The 26,173-nt window shown below is 34.2% G+C and overlaps 1 protein-coding gene across 5 annotated transcripts; it reads left to right on the plus strand.

The window, feature by feature from the left end:
- Positions 1–308: 308 nt before the first annotated feature.
- LOC128999888 (transmembrane protein 268-like) lies at positions 309–25,778 on the plus strand. Of its 5 annotated transcripts, XR_008491327.1 has the most exons (11): positions 309–459; positions 2,777–2,931; positions 7,150–7,398; positions 8,075–8,190; positions 8,868–9,101; positions 9,613–9,759; positions 10,315–10,482; positions 15,021–15,195; positions 20,620–20,660; positions 22,968–23,024; positions 24,261–24,283. XR_008491327.1 is itself a non-coding variant. In XM_054426640.1 (10 exons), exons 2-9 carry the CDS (start codon positions 2,793–2,795, stop codon positions 23,012–23,014), a joined length of 1,275 nt encoding a protein of 424 aa, XP_054282615.1. In that variant the 5' UTR covers positions 309–459; positions 2,777–2,792; the 3' UTR covers positions 23,015–23,024; positions 24,261–25,778. The 5 variants fall into 5 exon arrangements, 4 of the variants coding, with proteins under 4 accessions (XP_054282615.1, XP_054282613.1, XP_054282616.1 ...); XM_054426640.1 differs by lacking the exon at positions 20,620–20,660 and having other exon boundaries at positions 24,261–25,778; XM_054426638.1 differs by lacking the exons at positions 20,620–20,660; positions 22,968–23,024 and having other exon boundaries at positions 24,261–25,777.
- The last annotated feature ends 395 nt before the right edge of the window (positions 25,779–26,173 follow it).

Raw genomic sequence — 26,173 nt, forward strand, 5'->3', positions numbered from 1 at the left:
TTGCAACCAACAAATCCTTTACACTTTTCGCAAACGCTTTAGCAGGTTTTCTTTTGACTTGCAGAGGTAATACATTCATTGATTATACTCTATTATTTTACACTTAATCAACGATTCGTCTCTTAATCTTGATTTCCCGTCTGGCTTTGGCTCATATTAAGTTCCGTCCGTTTTAGACCAGACTGGACTGGACTGCTTCCAACATTCAACCCAACCCAACCAATCCAAATCCAAAACAAAAACTGGGACGTCTGACGTTTGACTCTGAATCTGACAGCAGTGAAGTGACAACCAACACGAACCAACAACCAACCACGACCATTTCTTTTCTTTCATTTCGCGACGGATGTATGTACAATGAAGTGGGAGGTGCCTTAAGTTCTGTTGTCCTATTTTAAAAACAACTAGTGCCTTATTAAGAAAGACGATTCTCTAGAAACAGTATTCTTTGCATGCTTGGTATGTACCCTTTTATAGCATACACTACTTTATAATAGGTCTAGCCTACTTGGATATCTTAATTTCTCCTCTATAGCCTAACTTTTTTGCCTAAGTGCCTTAGTGTCTGGGCACAATTAATTATAAGACATACGTTTTACAAATATTATTTATTTGATAATTTGACGAATACTGTATTTCGTTCAACCGAAAAATCATTAGTTTTAACTGACCTTTATTTGCATCAATTTAAACTTGGCCTTGACTAAAGTCTAGGACCAGTCTAGGCCTTAGCCTATACTACTTGTTCAGGTTTTACATTCCTTTGGCAGTTTGGTTAATTTGTTATTATGATTAATTTTATTGGATCTTTTGCTATTGACTACCCAAGGTTAAAGATGCTTGTTCAAAAGAGCTTAATTTACAGCGTTAGGTCTGTCAAGAGTCTGTGCTTGGTCCCCTTCTCTTTGTCAACGATTTAGATCTTCAGGCGACTCACTTTTATATGAGGATTGGGTACCCTGCTGGCAAGAGGAAAGGAGATACAACAAATTCGACTGAATTTGGACAAATTATTGGGCGATGCCAAGAATTGGTTTGTGAGCAGCACAATGAGGATATGACTCAGAGCATCACTTGCACCTTGAAGACCACTGATGCTGGGAGCCCCTTGAAGCTCCTTGGTTCTGGGTAGACCCGAATGTCATGGCATGAGCACAAGTCTGCCATAAGCTCTCTAGAGTCCTCTTTTAGAAAAAAAATCAGTGCCAGTAGATTTTTTTGTGTCAGCCTATTACGCCTGGTACCACAGTCACATCTCATATGGGCTGATATTATGGGGACATTAATCCAAAAAGTCAGGATATTCTTCGGCTTCAGAAGAAAGGGAGGATACTTAAGTTAACTTATAACTTTGACAGCCCGGAGAGACCACAGCAAGCCTCTGATTTCACTTAGCATAAGATTCTCACCATTTTTAGTCACTAATGTACTAGACTCTGTTTGCTAGGCTACATGAAGGAGAGTATTGGGTATTGGTGATTTTAGTGTGGTGCAATACATCAGCACGGCACTAACTTAGAGGAGCTACAAATTTGTATGTACCAAGATGCAGACTCGCTTGTGGGTGTTAATTCCGAGGGAGGTAAAATCTACATCTTATAAGCCTTGGATCTGATACAAATTGGTCCAGGGTTCAATTTAATTTGCTAATTGGCTGGGCTCAGACCATACGATTTTATCATTCACTCACTCAATCATTGGTCAACATCATTGCCCAAATTAAAGCCAATTAATCCCCGATCGTGTTTCATTACAATATAAGTTGGTTTGAGGAGCTAATCAAACGTCACCTAAAATAACCGTAGGTTAGCCGTGAACTAGGTGCAATATACAAATAGGTGTGTGAACTACTGCTAGTGTGTTACCTACGCTCACAAAATAAAATTACTCCGTACAGAAAAGGTTACTTCACCTTTTAATAAATCGTAAATAAAGAATAAGAAAATTAATTTCACGAGTAATCCTACTGGTACCCTGAGTTATTTACCCCGGGTGTGACAAGGAGAAGATATTCCGGTTACCTAATTAAATTTAAAGTAAACTATAGCCTACTCGTTTCATTGCACTTATTATTGGACCACAAGAAGGGACGGATAACGACAAGGCGGTTCCGCCCGTCTTCAATTTACATAAAAATAATATGTAAATTATATAACCTATATATTTAAATACTGGGGTGATTAATGTTGAAGCCCGAAATGGGGACGACGACTAAGTTTAACTATACCAATAGGTTGGCTAGACCAGAGCGGGTTTATTAGTTTAGAAGGGAGTAGAGGAGAGAGAGAGAAGTGACCAGCTACACGCCGGCCGACGAATGAATCTTGATCCTAGGTCTTGGAGAAATCTCGCTCTACCCCTACCCTTCGCCCTTAAGACGCTGCCAGTGTGGTGGGTGGACACTGCCAAATTTAATTCTTTAGGTCCCATTTGGGACCTTACACGCTTAATCATTGAACAGCTTCCCAGTTCTGGGAGTGAGACTGTTCAATAAACTCCCAGTTAAGTCAAGCAGGGGAATAATGTCCAGTTTAAAAGATTAGTTTGAGGGAGACTGCTGGCAAACCCCCTATTTGGCGTGGATGAGTTTATGAGGGAACCTTGGAGAGGAGTCATCCGCAATCCAAGATAGCCCATTATGAGTTTGACATGATAATCTAGTCATCGGTGAGGCAGCGGTAATAAAGCTAATTAAAGACTTATTTAAATTACTTTTGAGTAACATTATACTACACTTTTTTAGGTTAATAGTTAATAGGCTTTATCTTGTTTTCAGTATAATTATCACTGGTATGAGTTCCCCAACTGCAGATGATAAAAGTGGTGATTTGGGCATAGGGAAGTCACCTGTTAAGAAATGGGTTCAGTTTGAGGAAGATGAGAAACAGAAGAATGACTCAGAAAACTCTGTGTCACCCACTAAATCTATTGGTAAGTGCAGTGAGCCCTTAAAATTTATTTTATATTGCCATCCTTATTTATTTTCGCTATTTAAGCAAATTTCTAGTTTAAGCCTATTGATGACATATCAATGTAAATATGAGTCAGAAGTTAAGGAAAGGCCAATTGGCTGATTAGGATTATGTACAAGGATAGGGATCAGCTAGCTTACCTGGTAGAGTCCAGATTAGCCTTGGTAAGACACAGAAAACTTTCTTTCTTCTCACAACACAGTCTTCTTTCTTTTCGAAATCCCTAACTGGGAAGAAATATTAAGTTTTTCTCTTATTGTGTTATGTGTTTTATGTGTGTTACCGAGGCTAATTTGGACTCAGTCTACCAGGTAAGCTAGCTGATCCCTATCCCTGTACATAATAATCCCAATGTAAATATATGAGCAATCCACAGAAATCTTTTCTTCTCTATAAGGATAACATGGGAGACAACAAACTGTGTTTAGCAAACTTTTGAACTTTCTATTACGGTACCAATTAAGCAGAAACTAGAGCTGTCAAAAATTATAGCGTCTCGATTTCCCCACCCGCAAACTGATGAGAACCTCTTTAGAGAAGGAGTGGGGGCGTGACGTCACTCTGCTCTTTAGGGAACACCATTACCGTAACGAGACGAATTGATTCCATCGAATCATCGAATTTTCTATTTTACTTTATAAAGCATTTTTTAACTTTTCCCGTAGCAATTACGATCCATTTTAGCCTTGTTTTAGCTATTGTTATGTAAAGACAACAATATGTTCTGTAATTCGAACTATTCAATAGTCCGAACTACCCCCGGTCCCAATTAGTTCGGATTAAAGAGGTTCTACTGTATGCAGGTTTGCTGTAGCTCAAGGTTATACATCTAACATATATTCATTACTAACATTTTAAATACATTTTTTTCCCTGGCATCTAGGGACTTCAAATAAAAAAGTACATCAATCCTGGATATTTTTAGTCCTTTACTTTACAGTCACAAATTCTTTCCTAAAGGAAATTTTTCTTAAAAAAGGAAAAATGTCTTGCAAACAACATTGATTTAGTTCCTGGTTCAGTCATGTGACCAGGGTGTGGTCACTTAGCAACCCAAATGTGTGTTGCATCTACATACTGTCCCCATTTGAAATGTATGCATTCAAACTGGTTTTAATCATTTCAATAATTATTTTGTATTTATTTATTCCTCCCTGCTGTAGGAAATAATTTCTCCACTGGTTTTAGGAAATCAATGAAATTTCAGTTTTTTATTATTTTCAGCAATCGACCGAAAACATTCTTATAATCATGAAACTTGAAATAATAGCTTGCATGTTAAACTTAAACTAGAATTTTCTTTAAAGTCAACAAGTTTTGTGGCCAAAAGGTTTTATAAATATAGTTTAGCAAGGGTTTCAACCTAATAAACACTTTAAGAAGTTAATGGTTCGAGTTAAAGTGAAAAGCATTCAGACTTGAGTTTTGTTTGGTCCGGCTTGTTATAAATGAAGGACCTGTTGACAAAACACAGCATTGTGTGTTGCTAATGCACCTGGTGCTGTGAATCATATGTAAATCAAGCGGCCTTGAAGTGGTTGTTTGGTAACTAATTCACTTTTTGTCTAGTGAACAGAAGATTGTGAATGTCAAATGACTTGTTTCAAACCAAAAGAACTTAAAGCAAATTTTAATTTTATCTGTTTTTAAAAGTTTCTTAACATTGTACAAAATCTAAGACAAAACAATGTTTACAAACTGCAGTAAACAAATATTTGAACTAAACAACATTTTAAAATCCATGAAATACTTTAGACACTTGTACTTAGTGTAAACTGCAAATGATATTAAGATGCAGAATTTGATTAAAACCTGCCAATCATTTACTGTGCATCCACTTTTAACTTTGGTTTTGGTAAAGCACAGTTTGATTAATGTTATTCAGAGTTCAGTTTGTATAAAAATAAAGCATAGTAAAACAAAGAATATAAAGTAAAACTATTGAAAAAGTGTTATTTACCTAATAGGCTACACATGATGAACAAAAATATAAAATTTCACCATACAATTGTAAAAACAAAACTTAAAAGCCTGAACAAATATATTGTAATAAACTATTGTTGATAAAAATATAACCAATGTTTTAAACCTTATTTTATAAAAAATCTGGTAACACCTTGTTTTCTAAGATTGGATATGTAAATGGGGCTATGTAATAACAGTGTAAACATATAGGCCTACCTAGATATTGAGGTATGTTACATTACATAGCAGTATAAGCCTGGTAGTTGAAGTAAAAATTTAAAAAATCCAAGCTTAAATGTGAGTTCTGGCCTCATACTCTGACATATCATTAGTGGCATGAGTTATTTATAGAAAAAAATTAATGGGCGTTAAATTTATTAAACTGAAAGTTGTAAGATAAAGTTTAAAGCCTCATGAGCTATTCCTAGAGAGACGAGTCAAGACAGTTGCCATCTACCAACACATGTAAATGGTTGTCTTAACAGCTGTGATATTAGTTACAGCTACAGCTGATAACTTATTGGCTGTCATCTTCAATCAGCAAAATGTTATCCTACTAATCCTACTAATATTATAAATGAGAAAGTTTGGATGTATGGATGTATGGATGTATGTTTGTGACAAGTGAACGCGAAAAATACTGGTCGGATTGGGCTGAAATTTGGCATGATGATAGCTCACATTCCCAATTAACATATAGGCATGTTCTTATTTCAAAAATCCTTTCGGGCTCTGCCCCAGTGGCTCTGGAGTTTCCCATGTTAACCTTATGAGAAATGGAATTATTGAATCTTAACAGCTGTTTCAATTAAACAAGTTGGTTCTGTTCTATGATGTTCAATAGCATTAAAGTTACAAGGATTACCAACAGGGTGCAGCACTATTATTTCTTTTACATTTATGACAACAGCTAATTTGCAACCAAAAGGTGAGTGAGCGCAGCGAACGAACTTCAACCTGGAGGCGAGTTAGCGTAGCGAACGAGCTAACCTGAAGGCAAGTGAGCGCAGCGAACGAGCTCCAACCTAAAGGTGAGTGAGCGTAGTGAACGAGCTCCAACCTAAAGGTGAGTGAGCGTAGCGAACAAACTTCAACCAGGACATGATTGAGCCATGCGAACGAGATAATCTTAAAAAATTAAGAAGTTAAACGGGGCAAAGCCCGCGGGTTACAGCTAGTATCAGGATAAACCTCTCTTGATGTATATTTAGGGTAACATGTTACATAATATAATTTATTTCCTGTATTTTCCTTGTTAATATTTCTCTTTCAATCTAGTCTAGTTTAAAGAAATTTTGTTAAGAGTTTTGTCTAAATGAGTTTGGGTTGATTACTATGTTGAAACAAATGTTTGCCTCTAAAATGACAGTCCCTGATAACATAACTACTGGAATGGCATCACATTACTTGATGTAAACTTGCTAATGAGTGACATTAGTAGTTGTCAAGCCGAGATAACGGATGATGGCAGCTCCTCAGAGTCATAGTTGTGTGAGTCATCTTTCATCAATGACTCGAGCCATTTTATTGAGTCTAAATCTGATGAGCTAATGATGTGAAATGGAACTGTGCATGCTGATAACAAAAGTTCTTTGATCATAATAACTATCTGTTACTCAATTAATGTCTCCAATGTAGTTTAATGTCTCCTCTAAAATTTTGGGTTGTTCAAGCATCAACTGAATTTGTAATTTTTCTTGATATTGAAGTATTATTTAAAAGCAATAAAAATAAATTGACAAAGCCCGTAATCAAGGTTTTATTTTAACCAATTATAAATTGTATATTTGTGAAGTTGAATTACAACTGATAATGATCACTATTACCTATTCAAAATTTCTAAACTATTACCTTTATAGCTGAAATTAAAACAAGCATATTGCTGTCATAGTTTCATTTTTTTATTTGTATGCCAATGGCCTTTGTATGGAAGTTCCACAAACATGTTTAAGGGAATGTGAACCAACACTTCAATTTTTTGTTGATACTTATAACCACTACCTGCTAACGACACACCTCATTGAACAGGAAGTCCGTTGTACTATTGACTATTGATAAATATTAAGTTCATAATTGCAGTAGCTAATTAATTGAGCAAAATATTAATCATGTTTTTTATTAAGTTTTCAGTTTTCACAGTTGGATAAATTAGAAAAGAATACTTACCAATTTACCATATAAATATAATAGAAATATTTTTATTTGTTCAAAGGGACAGAGAGAAATGGCAGTGGAGGGGGTGTGAAGCCAGTCAGTGTGGAGACGCCGGTGGTGGTGCCCCCGGTAGCTGGGCCAGGACAGTACAGCGGGGCCGTTATAGCCACAGAGTCTGTACATGTCAGTCTCAACCGCAGCGTGACGTCTCCGGGCAATGACACAACTGACACAGCCATTAACATGCGGACAGTGGACTTGCAGAACGGGAAAGCGGCTTCTACCGGAGTGATACGGCAAGGCTTTGGTGAGTTGGGACAAAGGGTTCGGATAAAATAATTGTATTCAATATTACAGGTACAGTAAAACCTTTTTCAACCCTGCCCCATTAAACTGGACCCAGGTTTATTCATGTAGTTTGGGTTTACAGATATTCATTTTTCAGATGACTGTAATTAAAATATAATGTTAAAACAACAGTTGTAGATCTTAATGGACCTACAAATAGCCTTTATCCCAAACATTGATTGCCGTAAAGAATTTGTTATCCGAAACGGGCATGTTTCCGTTATTTTGTTTGGTTGCGGTTTAATTGTATCTTGAAGTGAGAAAAAGTATTTCACACTCTGGTTAAGTAAAAGGCTTGTGGTATCGTTTTAACAGGAATACATCAAGTAAGCTTACAATGAAAAATTGTGAAATATGTTTATAAATAGTTTGAAGCTTGTTTGAAAATTTTGTTGTGCAAGGCAGGCTATTATATAACTTTATCACAGAACACAATTTCAATTTCTAAGTTATTCGAACTTGCATTCAATTGGCAACCCCCTTAGTCACCACTAGCTTGCCTGTGAGACTTAACTATAATAGTCGTTGGATCACATCACAAACAATTTAAGGTTTCTAAAAATAAGATTTGAGTATTTTATCACAACTAGAAAGTAACTGAGAAAGCTGTTAATTTTTTAAATGACTTTTTCCAGCCAACGGTGACATCATTGTGACTCTTTTACCAGTCAATGCCAGCATGCCATGGATCACCCCAGCCAAGTTCAGACCCGAGCTGGTGCCGGAGGAATTGATGGCGCAAGGCCTCACAGTAAGAGGATCTTTTACTTTCAACTTATTCTGTAACACTGCTGGTTGAAAATCATTAGGTTATAATGATTACATGAGTAAAACTTCATCTTAAAATTAATTTTACACCTGACTGGGATAAGATTGTTGAAAAACGTGGGTTTTAATTTTAGGTAGGGCCTACAGTATATCATCGCACACTGCCTTTAAAGTACCCTCCCGATTAACTGAGGTTGTTTGGACCGAGACAACCTCGGTTACCAAGAATCTCGGATAACACGGAGATCGCATAGGTTATGGTTACGGTACCTTATTATGAATTCAAATACTTGTAAATTATATCTTAAAACAACACATAGTAAATTAAAAATTATAATATGTAATTTTTTTGTAATCTTTTTCCCAAATAATGTCGTATAGATAAAGAAAAACACAACAAACATGTTCAACATTTCCTTAATCGTCTTTAAACATAGTAAGACGATATATAAAGCCTAGTATTATAAGAATTATGATAAACAGATACTCTACATTATTTAAAACAAAAGAATAAGGTGGATGTATCTAGTTCAAAAAGAATAAAATTACATTTTGTTTAAGTTTGACCCGATCCATAACTTGACACAACCATGTCTAGTTGTGTAATGTTTATATTAATGGATAAAATCACTGCACAATTAAACTGTGTGTCACTTTTAGCTGACAGTTGAAGACTATGTCAACATCATGGATCTGCTGGTCAACGATGTTCGGTTCAGTGTTTACAACATCTGCTACAAGCGAGTGTTGGTCGTGTGGATATTCACAGCGTTTGTTATTCTCCTCGCCCTCCTTTTCTCTGGCCTGACGGGACTGACATTGTTCGGTCTCGGAGTCATGTGGCTAGTGTTCAATGCAGCCGCTATTTTCTTCTGCATGTGGATCAAAATCAAGGTAAGACTTTCCTTTTGAGTTTTTGGTGAGTAGGCTATGTTGTATTGCAAGGGATCAATGTACGGAGTATAATGAGCAGCTGGATAAAACAAGGATTTATCAAATTTATTCAGTTTAGTGATACACCTGGTTTTTTATTCATCATTACTCTTATCAGTTCCGTAAAATGAAAATAAAATGGCGAATGAATTTAACTGAATTAATTGTTATAGATGAAATCTCTTTTAGACGGAGAAAGATAATATATCGATTGAATTTGAATTGAATGCAAAGATTTCAAAATGTTCATAAAAAGTTAACTTACATACTTCCAAGCCTTAAGTTGCTTATTTACAAAAAATCAATCAGAACATTTTCAACTAAATTAAAACACATCAGTTCATCATAACAGAATTGTTTATTTTGGGCTCTAATCTTTACACTTATTAACTTCTTTCAACTCACATTGAACACTTTTGGTGGTTTTACTATAAATGACTTCATATCAACCTATCTGACATTTCATTTCCAGTTGAACCATAACTTGGAAAGATGCATGGCAAATGTGAACAAACATCTTTTGAAACACAAGATAATTCTAGGATTGGACGATAGAGGGAAGATATCCTGCCACAAAGTCAACCTCTGCTTCATATACTTTGATACAGCAGATTGTGTGGTAAGAACTTCACTTATTATTTTCAAACTTAAGTGTACCGTAAATGTAGTAACTTCAACCCATATTGATATCATTACTGCTACAAACTTTATATTCAGTAGACTCTCAGAAATCTTTCACATTCGAGCTTTTAGTAGTGCTGAGTGTCATCTACAAATTACTATGTTGGAAGAATAGTGGAAACACTACTAAAATAGAGTCGTAAAGGTGACATATATGAGGCTATTTTATTAGTATACCCGTAGTCATTCAGTACCTAAACCTGAAGTCGTTCAGCTGTCTTCATTTTCTGTAAAACCCTCCCAGAAAGCTTACTAAGCCTAAAAAACGTCCAAGATCAATCAATGCCATATTAGTGGAATATTTCATACTAGGCCTATATTAATGTGTGCTTGTTTTCGACCTTTTTAGGATCCCACATGCATGTGGTATCTCGCATAGTATTCCTGATTGGGTAGCAAAGGATATGCCTTTAAATGCGGGTGGAGTAGAGTGTTTCCATTTAAATTGACCAAGAAAATGTTGCTCTGTCATTGAGACAAGTTTTTTCCACAGAAAAAGCTCCAAGAAGTGATAGAGAGGGAGGAGGCAGAAGGTCGGCCTGTCAGTCAAGATGAAGCTCCAGACAAGAAGAGAAGACAAGAGCTGGTGCAGAGGATGGACATTGACGATCAGGACATCATTATACAAGGGAGCAATCCCACCAGGCTCTCAAGAAAACAGGTAAGTGATATTGTAAAATAAGATTTTTTAGTTGCGTTGTTTGTTTATCATTGAGTACATTTGAGTCCATTGATGTACACTAAGCGTATCCCTCTAATTTTTTGGGTAGAATTTTACAATTTGTGTTCTACTTTTTGCTACTTTAAGGACAAACAATAGGCTACTTAACATTGTTAAATGTTTAAAAATAGTTTTTATCTGGTTAAATTGCATCAATTTATGAATCAAGCAGAAACATAAAAAAAAGTTGTTTTGTTGAGTTCTGTGACAATTGTTTCGCTACTTCATTAACATTTAAATTCACTATACAAACTTAAACCAGATGGTACAATTAATTATACTATCGCTTCAGTTTACAATGAATATAATCCAAAAATAAAATACAGATGGGACGCTACAGAGAAGTCCCCGGTTCAAATCCCGCCAATCATAAAGTGATTTTATCTAAGTGATAACGCCGAAACCCTCTAGGCCTAGTCTTAAGTACTGTGAAAACGGTTCTGGGCTAAAACTTAGCGCCCTGGGATGTGAAAGTGGGACAGTGGCCACTTAAGAATTAAAAGATAACAATTACATTAGAAGTATAACAGTTTGCAGTAGGTAGGTTACGAAGATTTCTGCCATTTGTAAAGTATTGGTAGGCTAATTGAAATATGACTGGTTGAAGGGTCGAGGTGAGCAAGTGCTGGCTCGCTATTTGCAGCGTTGGTGCAAGGACTACCTGCGTCGTAGACTAGACTGGACAGTTGACGAGGAGGGGGGCAACCCTCCCGACCCGCGTCATCTCCCCTCCGCGCTGTGTCCTTGTCAGTACATTGAGGGGCATCTGCGGAACAAGCCTAGGAAAGATCCGCGCGCTTGCTGTCCCGCGTTTACTGCTTTCATGCGGGAAAGGGGAATAGATTGAGAATTGTTTGAATGCCATTATTGTAAAATTGTACTTAGAATCGTTCAGTTGTTAAAATGAAGTTTTAGGGAAACAAAATCATTACAATAGAACACCTCTTGTCCTAACCCCCGCAGCTCTGGTTAATCATACTGGACTAAAGCTGACGTACTAGTCCTGGACTAATGGGCTACTTGCTTCCTTTCACACTATTGTTTACTTGCCATTTTCGTATGTCCCATTACCACATTCTGCCATCTCGTTTCTGTCATCGTGTGACTATTTAGCTTTATACTACTGTGCCGTTTTAACTTCTTAAAGTTTGTTGGTTTTTACTTTCCATTTTTGTTTTTATTATTTTTGTTGTTTATTACTGTTGTGAGTGTTTTAATATTTTTTTTGTATGCTATATTTAAAAAAAAATAACAGCTTTTTTGTGACTTCTTGCTATTTTAATACGAGTAGGAAAATTACTGCCAATAATTTTGAATATGAATTACTTCACTGTTAATAATTTTGTTTTACATAGACTAAAACATTGCATTTTTACCAATATTCCAACCGTTTTTCATTTCTTACATAAGCACAGGGCGCCCCAAAGCAGAACTATGGGCAACAGTGTGACATTGTCACAGAAAGACGGTGAGGGCTGCAGAAAGTCCAGCCTGCCCAAATGGTTGTTTAAATTTCTTTTGTTCTCTTTTTTATGATTTATTTTCATAGACAAAGTTAACCTGTAGGCCTATAAGTTTCTGCAGAAAATGCTACATAACAAGTTCATACAATTGCTGTTTTGCAGAAAATATTTCTGTAGAAAGTCGACAACTTTTATTTCTGCAGAAAAATTCTCCTTTCTGCAAATAGTAACGCTACAAAACGCCGTGCTTACTTAAACGAAAGCTGCAAAGTCAATATTCGGTGCATTGATCGTGTGGAAGAACGCTTAGAATAACCAATTTATCAAAGCGATCCAATGTAATAACAGTAGGCGTATTCAAACTGATATGAGCGTTTGAAAACTTATTTTCATTTCCAAATATTCATTAAAACTCATCACACACGCGGTTCAATATCACGTAACTTGAACAGTGTAAACCCGCAGAAAATTTTTGGATTTTTCCAAGTCAGTTGCAGAAAGTTTAAAAACCTGCTTTGGGGAGGTGACGGAACAGAGGGGTTCTACTGTAATTATCACAAGATATTGGATCGTTATAATTTTATTTGCTTACCAACCACAAATAAGACTAAACTTAATTATCATAATCCATTTTAATTGTTTATTATTCACAAAAAATGGTTTTTCCATAAGCACACTCAGCACATTATTAATCGTATTGTATTTTATCATTTAAGTTATATAACCTATTTTATTTAAAATGATCAAACCCTTTCTCTAATTTTAGTTTTTCTACCTTTTATAGGTAAAACATTTTCACATTTTTATTCAAATTTAGGTTGCTGTACACGTTCCATGTTATGAGTTAGGGTTTTAGATATATACTTAGCCCTTTGATACTGTTTGATGGTTATGCATTTCCATTGAACCGTGCAATTGTTGGATACCAGTTTGAATTATTACATTAGGTCGTATTCAGGCCATACAATGAAAATGCAAGTTGATGTACAAGCTTAGTAAGAAACCTGGTTTGTCTCTCTGAAGGAATGCATGATTATTATCCTTAACAGTGATAAACCCATCCTTACTACAGGCATGGCTCACGAAAGCGTGTTGACAATCGTGCCATGCGTAGGGTTTAATGAGCAAAACTAGCAATGTTATTTAGCTTCAGTTAGATTCTAAAATTGGCCAAGTATTGTTGCACTGTTATTAAATCTTATTTCCCAGTTCCCTAAGTATTATTTACACTTTTTTTACTGGTTTAAAATTTGCATTTAAACCTTACACTGCTTGTAAGTAATGTAAAAAGTGAAATTTAGAGAAATAATTAAAGAATCCTTTAGTCTGAATATTTTTTCTTAATTAACAAGAAAAATATAGCTCATATCTGCTTGTTTGACACCCTGATACAACTTTCATACATACACTGGTGAACCACTGTTAGCTGTCTCCTTTCAAGCTTTGAATATTTGCTTAGAAACGCATGCTTGCTTGTTTTCTACATTGCATGGAATACTATTTTTCTCGTTCTGCGTATGTTTTCAGTTTTACTTTCTTTCCAGATTACAGGTGTGAACCGACACTTTAGCAAGATTGATGAACCTTTAGTTGCGAATTATAGAGCATAGGTTTGTTTGTAAATATTGCTTTTCAATATTTAGTGCATTGCATAACAGGCCACCAGTAGATTCCTGGGCTTTCGGGGATCGTAGTAATTAGTTATTGGTGTTTTCAGGATAAGTGAAACTGGTTTTCAGAAAACCCAAAAATATACATTAGGCAATTTCTGATAAGTGTAACTGTTTTGTTTGTCCTAGTACGCCTAGAAATGGAGTTTAAACTTGAACCTTTTGAGGTGCTTGCTACAACACATTACTACTTATCTTTAATAAATAATACAACAATAAGAAAGAAGCGATGATGACTAACTAAATCATTTACAGAAAAAGTTCTAGGCGATTAATAAGTTCACAGAAATGGACATCAACTACTTGCTTTGGCAATAAGAGGTGTTAGGATAGCAGAACCTTTACACTAATTTTGGAATATTTCACTGAAAGCTTTTTAACGAAGGGAAGATTTTAGTCGGGAAAAAGCTTTGTTAATCGGTTAGTCTTAGGTGAGTTAGTTCTGTCTCCAATAATTTTATATTGGGCTCTTCCCACTTTTTTTTTTAAATTTCCGGTACTATTTGTCAAACATTGTATTCAGCATTCTCTGTATGGACTAGAAAGCTTTTAGTATTTGTTTATGAACCCACTGGATAAGTTAGTGATTATATTATTGCTTAACACAGGTTGCTAGGGGTGTAGGTACATGACCCAGGCTGTAATCCTCTTAATCACGGTCGGTTGACCTGTCAGTTTTAGTTTGGTGTCGAACGCTTTCGCATTCCATACCATACATTGCCGAACTGTTAGCGGCAAATCGTTAGCTCTATCACCGCCGCTGTCAAAACGTATCGTTTGTAGGTTAAATTTAAATTTAATTTAACTGCTATAACCTAACCAAACTTGCTGATAATTAAAAAATCGAATAAAGGTTTAATAATTGAAAAATAGTTCTGATCATAAAATTATAAATGCCTTAAATTCCAACAAAAGATGTACAGTTAAGAAGTAATCTCATTCTAAGCGAAATCTTTGACAAGTTAACGCCTCCGGTGGGATTCAAAATTCTCGATTCCCCACCCCTCCTCCGGTGACCACTACCCTCAGGCCATAACAAAGATCTGGGCCGTTGTCCGTCTCCCGGTTGCTAGTTCCTTACTGATTACCAAAGTAGTTGTGCGATTTTTAAAAGCTAGTAGAAAACATAAAAGCTACGTTAGGTTGTGGACTTGCCGGAAGACAAATTTTATAAAGTTAGTGTTAAATATTATTTGTTAAGAATATGGACTTTGTAGGAAGATTCAAAATTTACATACTAATTAAGTCAATTCTGTGGTTTGTAACATAACTTCGGAACAACATTGTGTATGTTGTTACGGGATTGTAGAGGTGAGCTAACAGCTGTGGTGGTGGTGGGTTGTAGGAGAGGGCGCAGATGCTGCTACTCCGCTACTCATCACGTTGGGTCAAGCTGTACGTGCGACAGCGGCTAGACCTGTGTGTGGACCAATCGCATGGCACACCACCACCACGCCACTGTGTCTCGTCTCGGTGTCCGTGTCAGTTCATCGAGGAGCATCTCAAGTACAAGCCCAGAGGCAAGTTAACTCTACGTCAGATCTGTTGTCTTCCCGATTTTCCATTCCAGTAAACCGCTTAGAGAGAGCCAGGTTATCTTTTCATTACTGCATGTCGTTAGAGATTGTGGAAGCAAGGTTTACCAGCTTAGGTTTTGCCTTGGCAAAATTTATATAACTTTAATCCTTCCCAAAGGTTTAAAAGGCTATTTCTTACAGATATTTGTCAAGTTGGTAATAAGAAATTTGGTTCTCAGTTTCTATCGGTATATGCACTATGTTTTACTTTGTCAGTGACAATGCGTCAAATCTGTGGTTAAATAAATACTAGGACTATATTATTTGAAACTGGTTGTCACGCAGATAAAAACTTGAACTGACTAATACTTACAAGGCACAAACATAATACATTAAAAAAAACTTTATTATCTTTATCTACTAAAACTAACTGGCTCTCTCAATCTGTTACCAAACCATATGTGCTTTAAACGGGTGTCTAAATAAATTGTTTCCCCCTTAGTAGGTTATATTGAGTGTGCTTGGAAAGAGATAAACAATATGTATTAGCCCCTGGGGTGGCGAGGGGGGGTTGGAGGGTACAACTACGTGATGGTTAGGGTTACAAATTAATAAAGAAAACAAGCAAAAAAACTGTACTCAGTAGAATCTTGATTATCCAACCTATCCCACAGACAGTCGAGTACCGGTACTGTGAAATTATGTGTGATTACCGTATGGTATGATTTTATTTTATTCTATTCATTACTTTTGACAATTATTACATTGTGTAGCTTATACATCACAGCTCGTAGCGGGTATGTTATAACAACCCCTTTTGCCACGCCCTGTTACTCTTTCAGAAGATAAAAGTCAGGCTTAATGCCCTTGTAATTGCCTCTATACATGACTTATTTTTCTGCATACCACACAGTTTATCAACCCCTCATACCTGCATACATGTGTGCAAGTCTTGGGGCAAACGGTAATCTTTCGCTGATTGGACGAGTGTATCTTACATTGTACAAATTCAGTTGTGGTGTTTTACTTTCTGGTATGCAATGGTAGATTTGAAACAGAAGAAGCAGTTCAATGATAGATAAAGAAAAACGATGGAACATGTTCTTAAAACTTTGAATTGTTTTGAATGCGGAGAAAGTTTATTTATTTAATAAATAATGAGTTTTGGTTCTTTATTTAATGTTAACAATGATGTTCCATGTTATCCAACCTTTTTGCTTATCTGACCTTGCTGTAGGTGACTTAGGTCAGATAATCAAGACTTTGTCCTATAAAGTATGACATCTCCTACACTCAAATAGAAGACAATTCTCAGATAGGACAACATGGGTTTTCAAACTCAATACCTTTTACTACAATCAAAAGTCATTTTCTCTGCCCTTTTATCCACACTCAATATAACCTAGTGTCTAGCTTACTATGTTGTTGACTTGGCAATCGGTGTAATCAAAATGTATTGAAAATCTGATTCAAGACTGATCTCATGATTGTCCTACATCTTACGGCCATTGTTTTACGCAGAGCAGTTAATTATAAAAATGTCACCCGAAGATAATGTTGAGAAGTTCTATTCACTCTAATTTTCTTTAAATCAAGTAAATTAGATGTTACTAGTTTACATAAAATATCTTTACCAAACAGTTGTTCTATTGCCGATGTAATTAATTATAAGCTTCCCAACTCGATAAGTTACCTGACTCCAAATACTTGTAACCCTTTTAAAGGTCCAGGTGACAGAATTACAGCTTTGCACTGAGTGATGGGTGGGTGACGGTTGATGTAAACTAACATGGTGTTGGTTGGGTCCTTCTTTGTGCCTTATTTGTAACTTAAGTGCCTCACAGCTAACCCACAGGGAGAAGACTAACTTAGTTACACCAAAAAATTGTGTATAACACAAGCTACATTGTTGAATAAGTAAAAATTATAATGTTAAGACTGTTTATAAGTAAAGTGTTATTTTTACTGTACTTAAGTTTTGAAATGTTTTAAGCGTGTTAAAGACATATCAGTTTAAGAAATAACCAAAATGATTGTTTTGTTTTCAATCAGGGAACTGGGAAATTTGATCATTAGGCCTGATGTTTGTTAAAGCATACTCAATTGAAATTCCGTTGTACCTGATTGCTTACACACTGTATGATAGGCCTATAACATTGAAAAATCGATAACCAACATTTTATGAAATGAATGTTTATCTCGGCAACTTTATTATATGTGTTGATATCTTGTACATTATCAAATCATGGGAAGAAAGACATTTTTTATCTTTTGATTATGCCATGTAGTTTTAATTTTTATGGAATATTTGTAATAAGTCTACTTTTAAACCATATTATTACCATTTATAGATGTGCGGTTTTGTTGTTAATGTTATCTAGCTTTGTAAATTGCTGGTTCTAGTTTTGGGTTTCAACTGAGTGCAGTATTCTTATGTGCAGTATTTTTTTATTTATAAAATTATATAAAAATTTTATTTTTTCTAACCATTAACAATGGTTTTAAGCATTACAAATGCTTTTGAACTGTTGTTTGAACAATTTTAACTAGTGTACTTAAGAAGCATTACTATTTTTTATATTTATGTATTTTATTATTGTTATGCATTTTAATCAAAATGTTCAATGCTAGCTCAACTGTAATCTCCGTCCAGTATTTGTGATAGGATTGTATTTATTTAGTATTGTGCAGTACTTAAAAAGTGTACTTAAAGTATTTGTTATTTAATAGTATTATTTTATTATGTAGAGTTATTTTTTATTTAAGTTTGCCCAAATGTATAACTGGTTGACAGATGTTAACATTTTTTTTTAACTATTTTTATTTTTCTATATGCTTTTAAGTTTTGTATTACTGTTAGCTATGGTATTTTATATGAGCTTAATTTATGTTTACCAAACTATTACAATATCTGAACAATTTTTATAAAAGAAATCTTTTAGCTTTTTTGACTACTGGAAGGTTTCACTAGCAGAATTGAAATCTAGTTTGTTTTTAAGCTAAAAAGTTGGAATTGAGGTAATTTTAAATTGTAAAATACCTTGTTGAAGTTGGGGAACGTGAATGTGCAAATAAGCTCTGCATAAACTTGCCTAAAATATTTTGTTTTATTTCTGAATACAAAATTGTAGGATAGTAAAAAACCTCCAGTTATAAAAAGAAGCGTAACTATTTTTTGGACAGTAAACAGTCCTTCTATATTCTAAATGTTGGAACTTTGCCTATCTGTAATTCTATTCAGTTTTTTAAGTAACTTAAAAACTAGTTGTAATTTTCCTTTGTAACTTCCCTGGTACGTTTTTACAATAATTCTATAACACTATGGGAAAGCAATAAAAAAATAGAAAATGAAGCTAAAGCTTTTAAATGGGCCTATCTCAAAAACTGATATTTTGAGATTATCTCTGATTAAGTTTTTACGTTATGTACTGTCAGCGTCGGCAGTTGTCTATGCTTATAGGGCTTAGTGACACTAGCTGGCCAAACAAACTGAAATACACCATTCCAAGTTATCAAAGATTATTTAGAAGTAGAAGACATGAGGATACAAAATAGCGATTCTCCTCTAAAGGCCCTTTTAGCAGAACAGTCTCAATTATAGAACTAAAAAATTGTTTTCCATAACTGTCGCGTAATTTAACACTTTAATTGAACTGAATCTTAAAGAGAGTAGTAATTAAAAGGTCCGAAAAGGTTAGTTTGGTGGTTTGTACAGCCTCTTTGCCACTGTCACCTCAAAGCTAAATTTTTATTTATAACCAATAAGAAGTCTATTGAAACATTTTGGGCAAACTCAAATAGATCAAAGAAAAAAATAATAAATGTTCAGTTTCCTTTTAACCAACTTTCAAGTGCAACTCTAATTTCCATATTTTTTGTTAAGTGTCCAATTTTATTATGAAATGTAAATTTTAAATAGTTATTGTTACTATTGAATATATTTCTGCAATTTTATCTGATTGTGTTTTAATGTAGTCAAACCTGAAATCAAGAATATGCCCTTTAAATTCCAGCAAACATTCTTATCCACAATCTATTTAAGGTTAAATGATATGTATTTGATTTTATAGATGCGTCTTTACGATCCTTTCATACAATGCAGTTTTCATCATCAGGTTTAAAACGGGATGATTCCATGTTGTATGTTTCCTTTACATAACTTGATTTCTGACTGTACAGCAAGTTGAATATGTGTTAACAATGTCACAATAAAAATAAACAATGTCCAACTGCTGATCTATTTGCACTGGCTGGTGAGCTCCTGTTTGATTATAACCCTTGCAGCGTGAAAGGTTGTATTTAACTACATCGCCTCTGACTGACGCGCGGCCACGGCACGACAACCGTACGGTTCAGTGGCAGTGCACGGCTGTAAGATTACACGGTTTTCTGCTGTCGCAGTAACCTTGTAGTGTGAAAGCTCTTGTGCTCTTTATACTACTTAACGTACGGTTTTTAAACGTAGGGCAAAGACCGTACAGTGTAAAAGTAGCATTAGAGTGCAAATAAGTCATACACACATAAATAATAAATAATGAAACTGTTTTTCCAGACATTACAAACAGTAACTATAATTAAAAGTTAAAATGTACATGCCATTAAACCAACAGATTGAAGAATAGCACTGCACGTGGGCAGTTTGTATGTGTAGATGAATGTAAAATGTTGATAGGAAAAACTTTCAAATGTTACCCTCACCAAGTTACCATACTACATGTAAAAAACAACAATAAAATAAATAAACATGAAAAAACTTCAAAAAATTCAACTCAAATAGGGTGCTATCTTAGTTATTAATAATTTTTTGGTTCTATTTCCTGATTTCTCTCTTTAAATGTTTACCGTTTTGTACTTATTGAAAACTACTAAAGTAGGCATTACTCTCAAGTAAAACATGTTTTTGATCATAAAATATCAGTTCTAAACTTATATTTAAAAAAAATTGTTTAATATGATTAGTTTTATGCCGTCATTTAAGGGGAATTTTCCCATAGGGAAGTAGCTTTTACCATAGTCTTAGTCCTATGTCTATTGGTTATAGTAATATTTAAATTGCCAAATACAGTAAGATGCCCCCTCCATGTTATTCTGAAATAAATTAAATCCTTTCCGTGTTGCCCATTTTTAGACATGTATTCATAAAATTAGAAAATTTATATATTTTGTTGTACACTTTCAAAACTTTTATAAAAAAAACTTCTACGTTTCTGGTAGTAATTGACCTTAAGATATTACTACATTTTATTTCATTATGAATATGTTTGAATAATAATTACTAAGGCAGCTGGGAATTTGCTTAGCTTGAAGGTTTGCCATGCCGTGCTTATTCTCAAGGCTTAAGTGGTGCTAATTTATTGGGTATCAAATCAAGTTTAATCTCTGAATAGTTAATTGACTATCAATAACCATCTTTCATGTTTCATGCAGCATTGAGAAAAAAGCCAGAAGTTTCTCTGGTCTCAGCATGAGTGAGTAGGGTTTCAACAATGGTTTATCCTGACACCAAATCACTTTTTGTTTTGATTGCACCTTTGCCATCACCGTGTTCAGCTTTTATAGCACTAAACACAATCTGGTGAAGTTTGACATACATTCTATGTTGGTTTGGTATTTTTGGAGAGAAAATTCCACCATTCTACTGGACCACAGTGTATGTTTGTATATAACTTATTTCCTTTGGACCAGAAAAAGGTTTTAGAACTTAAAAACAGATTCAACAGTGAATGAAACATCATGGACATCAGGATCGTCAACATCAGGTAAATAATTGTTTTATTATTATTTTGTGTGCGCTTCTGCACGGATTTCACTTCCATATTTTCTTAACTATGCTCTGCTGATTAACTGCACTTGACTGAAATAAACATCAACCGTAGGTGGCAGCCACTTGACATTTAATTGTTGTCATGCTATTTATTTATTATATTGAAATTGAAATTACAAAATATAAAACAGTGTGATCGTTTCTTGACGAGTGCACAGTAATGTTTTAACATTGGTAACAATATGAGTTAGTCTCTCAGTGCTGCAACTAAACATTATCACTACCATTCATTTAAGTGTTTAATGGCATACCCCTTGTTTTTGTATTTTGCTTGATAGGTGATCCAAAATCAGATTAAGACAGGCAAATTCAATATAAAAAAACTGCCAGTCCAATATTTTTTTTAACTTTTTACATAATTTGTATTTAATAAATGCTTGAAAATATTTAGGATCATTCAATAATTTGACAACTTAATGAAACTAGAAAAAGGATTTTACATTGTTCATAGTATGCTCAGTTTACTATGAATATTTTAAACTAGAAAAAGAGACATGAACAAATTATGGATAACCCTGCTGTTAAAACATGGCCAGTCCAATTTTTTAACATTGTATAGACTGTTTGGTCTATGTATGTTTGTTATTTTCTATGTTTAACATGTTAAGCCTCTGGATCACATATTTTACAGATAAAAGGTTAAATACCTTTAGTACTGTCGGTGATCCACGTTTAGGTCAGCAACCCAGGTTTTGAACCTAAAGGTTCATTTTCGAGCTGTCACCAGTTAAAACATACTCCAAATCCTCTTCATAACTGGGAAGAGTATTCAGAGTATGTTTTAACAGGTGACAGCTTGAAAATGAACCTTAAGGTTTGAAACCAGTGTCGCTTACCTAAACGTGGATCACCGACAATTCTACAGGTATTTAACCTTTTATTTATTTTCTATAACTCGTTCCATGGCAATATGTAAAGTTTAAATCTCACTAACTTTTTAAAAAATACATCAAGTTCAATATTAATTTATCACAGCACTCTCATTGAAAATTTAAAATGTACCACGTTGATTTCTGTCAGTAATTATTAGTGTTCATTTGTACATTTTTATTTTTTTTACTGTACTTTAACCTTGGTTTTAAAGATGTTGATTGAGTACATGGCACTTACTATCTGTTATATACCTATCATAAAGAAATACAACTCAAATAATAATATCTTTTATATAATCTAACAACCGTACAATCTTCATTGGATTGGTATTCAGATTTCGTAGGCAGAGGGGGTTCCAAGGGGAGGGGGCTATAATGACTAAAGCCCCCCCCCCTTGGACCCTGAAATATAAATTTAAACATATATTTTAAAATAGAAATGCAACGGCAGGTTTTTAGACACAGTTAAAGACGTTGAAGTCACCAAACGGCTTTAAAAATAGCAAATTTTCAGGGGGAGGGCCCCCCTGGCTTGGGTTAGCCCCCCTTGACATGGCCCTAGAACCGCCATTGTTCATAGGTCTAGGTAGTTTTTCATTAGGAAGTAAAATAGCAAATCTAAAGAATCATTAAGAAAGCCCTGAGTTGAAGTAGTTTAAAAAATTACATAAGCCTTAGCTATTTTAATATTGAAATATACCTAATTGTATTGTTGTTTAACTTGTACTGTAGCATCTCATCACATTAGTGCAATTTGCCATCAGCATGTGAATGTTTTATCTAAGTCAAATTCATTTAAGCAACCATTTTCAACTATGTACTACCATTACTACTAAGTTGTGTGTCATAAAAAAAACCTAAACACTTTGACATCAATATTATACAAGAGTGAAGTGTCTTAAATTTCTGAACTGCCAAAAGTATATACATTAAAGTTTTATGCAGTTCATTATAAGCTATGCCACCAAAATGTTCAAGTATTTTAGAAGGAATTACAGTTGCAAACATCTAAAACTGATGTTATTTGATTACTGTATGGATTGTATTAATACATTTTAAGATTTCCATGTTCACTTCAGGTACCTTCACACAATATGATCCTGCCATGTTACACCTTGCTTGCTAAGGATGGAAAGGTCAGTGTTAGGCTAGTTAACTTGTAGGCTGCCATAGGCCTAGTGCTCCTTAATGCTACTATCAATTAAGAACAACAGGATCCAGATAACACGATTCCACTGAATTATTAACCAATTTTACTCTTAGAACATTCAGTTTATATAGCTTTGTCATTAACTATATCTTTGTCATTAACATTTACTGAGAGTATTTTCTATCTACCTTGGCAACCTGTTTGTACAGTTTTTGAAACAAAAATGTCTGGTGGTTTTGGAGTTTCTTATTGATCTAGGCTTTATTAACACTTCCTTGTATTTCTTTCTGATCATTTGTGACCTATCTTGCTATCTTGTACAGTTCTTTGGTACTTTCCAAGATGTAATTTGTAGGTCAGTTAGACTATATTGGGTGACCTCAACATAAAAAGCAAAATGAATCAGTGCTCTTATTAAAAAGTCAGATATGTTTGACTCATACATCATTCTAAAAATGCCATTAAAATAAGTCCATAATTTGAATGGCTATTGACGTTAACACTGTTCTTGATCATGTCTAAAGTTATTCTTGAAATGGTATTTTTTCAAATTAATCATGTCACAATTTCATTGGAAATGTCTAGTAGCCCCAAGAATAAAGACCTAACCCATAAATCTCAATGAGCAAAAAAAATTTTCCATTTGAATCTGCTATTGTCTACACCGTAATCTACGAGTGCCCGTGCCACAGTGATTTTTAAAAAAGTATACCTACTGTACATTTTTCTTGTATATATGACCAGTTGGTAGCAACAATGTAGTAATATGAGTTCTCTTTGCTACTGTCACTACCGTCTGGCCTATGGAATTCATAAATTAGGCTGATCATTTTTTTACAGAATCAATCACAATATTGTATTGTTTAAAGATGGAATAAATTAATCAACTCATTTATGACTATTCCTTGGCTAGCCCACCAGGCAGCTACAGCAGCGCTCTTAGATTTTCGTGTAGAAAATCAAATAACAGATTCAAACGCAGCGTTATACTAGCTAAGTGAATTTTCACGATTAGGTTTTTATTCTGCGATAGTAACCAAACAAAAATATCACAAACATTTTTTTATTTTGTAATTTGTGTGCGTGATTGATTTTAATTATTGAATTTAATTAATTGAAGACCTTGTTAGCAAATTAAAGGTTACTCATAATTTTTACAATTTCAGGCTTCAAGTAATGTTTTTAACCCGGAGAATTTAAGATCTTTCAACGTATTTTACAGATGTTTACTGTGGAATTGGACCTCCTACTGATGATCCACACTTCAACATGGGCCTTATGTACTGATACGCCTCAGTGCCTCATAAGACTAGTGCCTAACACCTGAATGTGCATTGATTTCTCACACTTCTGTTACCATAGCCATACGACCGTTTTAGTGAAGCCTTAAAACATTTGGAATTTTGCCGTCCATTTTATTAAACTTATTGATAAGTAATTATTTCAGTATTTTAGTGTTGTATGTGGCTTAAATACTGTCACACTTTTATTCTAAGTTGTTTAGATGTTTTTTAACTTTAGTAATTGGTAAGGAATCTATACATGTGATGAAAGTTTAGATGTGTTAAATTTTTCTGGAATGCACACGGTTTTTCGTAGAATATTAATAGTTGAATAATAAAATTAATTTTATTTACTTTGTATCACCTTTTAGTTTTACATTTTTGCAATCAACCTTTTATTATTGTAAAGTGGTGTGAGCCTTCCATGTTTTCACTAACTAAGAGAAAATATATGCAACTTTTTATAATGGAGTAATAAAAAGAAAGTATTAAAGTATAACCAGTAGGATTTATGTCAACATACATCAGGTACTTTTGTGTTTAAGACTTGGGATTTCACTAAAGCAATTTCACTAAAATGTTTGTCAAAACTATTTTTGATTGATATTGAATACCGTATATGATATATTGCATTTCTTAAGACATAAATTTGTATTTTCTATATTAAAATAATGTACGTCCTGTATATCACTAGGTTTATTTATAGTTTATTTTATTGGACATTATATAATACTTGTCTGTGTTTAATTGTTTAATATTTTACAATTTTTATTGTTTTTAATTATACAAGTATTTTAAAAAGGAGGCTAATGTAATCATGAAACTTTGTATAATATTTGAATATTTGAATCTCTCCTTATAACATTTTAACCTGATATGTATTAGAAGCACAAATCAATTGTGTATATATTTTCAAAGTCTTTGCGAAGCAGTATTCTATCAAGTTATCCCAACCTATTGGATTTATCCAAGCTATTTGTGTATAAATGTATTGTTATTTTTGTAGACTTTTTAAGTTAAGTGTTATAATGAGTATTAAAGCTTTAAAAAATTTATATGGGGAAAATCTATATAAAGCTTAACACAGTTAGGAACTCTGCTTATTGGGAACTGTTTGTAAAGAAATAATTTTACTTTATCAAGAAATTGTTTTTAAGGATGTTTTACTTAACTTTAAATCATGCAATAAGCAGGCTTTTACTAAATGTATTCATTAATTGCATGGTAATGTAATGTTTGTAATGTTATGGATGTAAACTTATTATTTCTTCCTCCTGGTTAATTATTAGGCTATAGTTGTATCTTAACTAGTTACAACCATGAGAAATGTTTATTGTACAAACAATGAATACAAGAGCATTTAAAACACACAGAATTAGCGATTTATTATAAATGTGTGTTTATCATGTTTTAAAAAAAGGTTTTATTGTTGTTTGTTGTTAAGAATAAATATATTGATGTGTGTTGAGAACATGAGATATTACTTACCTTTTTCATGATTCTAATTGTTAAGGTAGATCTTATCAAGAAGATCATGTGTTGGTAAAATATAAAATAAAGCTTATAAGCCAATTTAATTTTACTTGGGATTGTGTAGTCATGCATACTTGACCAAACAAACATTATGATGCAGGAATTGAGTAAATCTGCTATAGAAGTCACCCTTGATGGCATAAGATTGTCTGTTTGCGACACTGTCAACACACTTGGTGTTGTACTTGACAAAGACCTCTCTTTTTCTGATCATGTCACATCTGCAGTTCAACGTGCAGTGGGTAGACTGAGAGGTCTTAGCAGATTTAAAACTCTACTGCCGGAATATGCCAAAATGCAACTCATGCGGTCCTTGGTC

The sequence above is a fragment of the Macrosteles quadrilineatus genome, unplaced genomic scaffold (assembly GCF_028750875.1).
Source record: "Macrosteles quadrilineatus isolate MER2022 unplaced genomic scaffold, UCM_ALF_1.0 Scaffold_8__2_contigs__length_117827958, whole genome shotgun sequence".
NCBI lineage: Eukaryota > Metazoa > Arthropoda > Insecta > Hemiptera > Cicadellidae > Macrosteles > Macrosteles quadrilineatus.

Bases quoted from the DNA above. Each gene is read 5' to 3' on its own strand.
- LOC128999888 (XM_054426638.1), top strand. From the start codon at position 2,793: ATGAGTTCCCCAACTGCAGATGATAAAAGTGGTGATTTGGGCATAGGG. The intron at 8,191-8,867 runs GTAAGAGGATCT...TGTCACTTTTAG, and splicing joins TGATGGCGCAAGGCCTCACA to CTGACAGTTGAAGACTATGT. The intron at 9,102-9,612 runs GTAAGACTTTCC...TTTCATTTCCAG, and splicing joins GCATGTGGATCAAAATCAAG to TTGAACCATAACTTGGAAAG.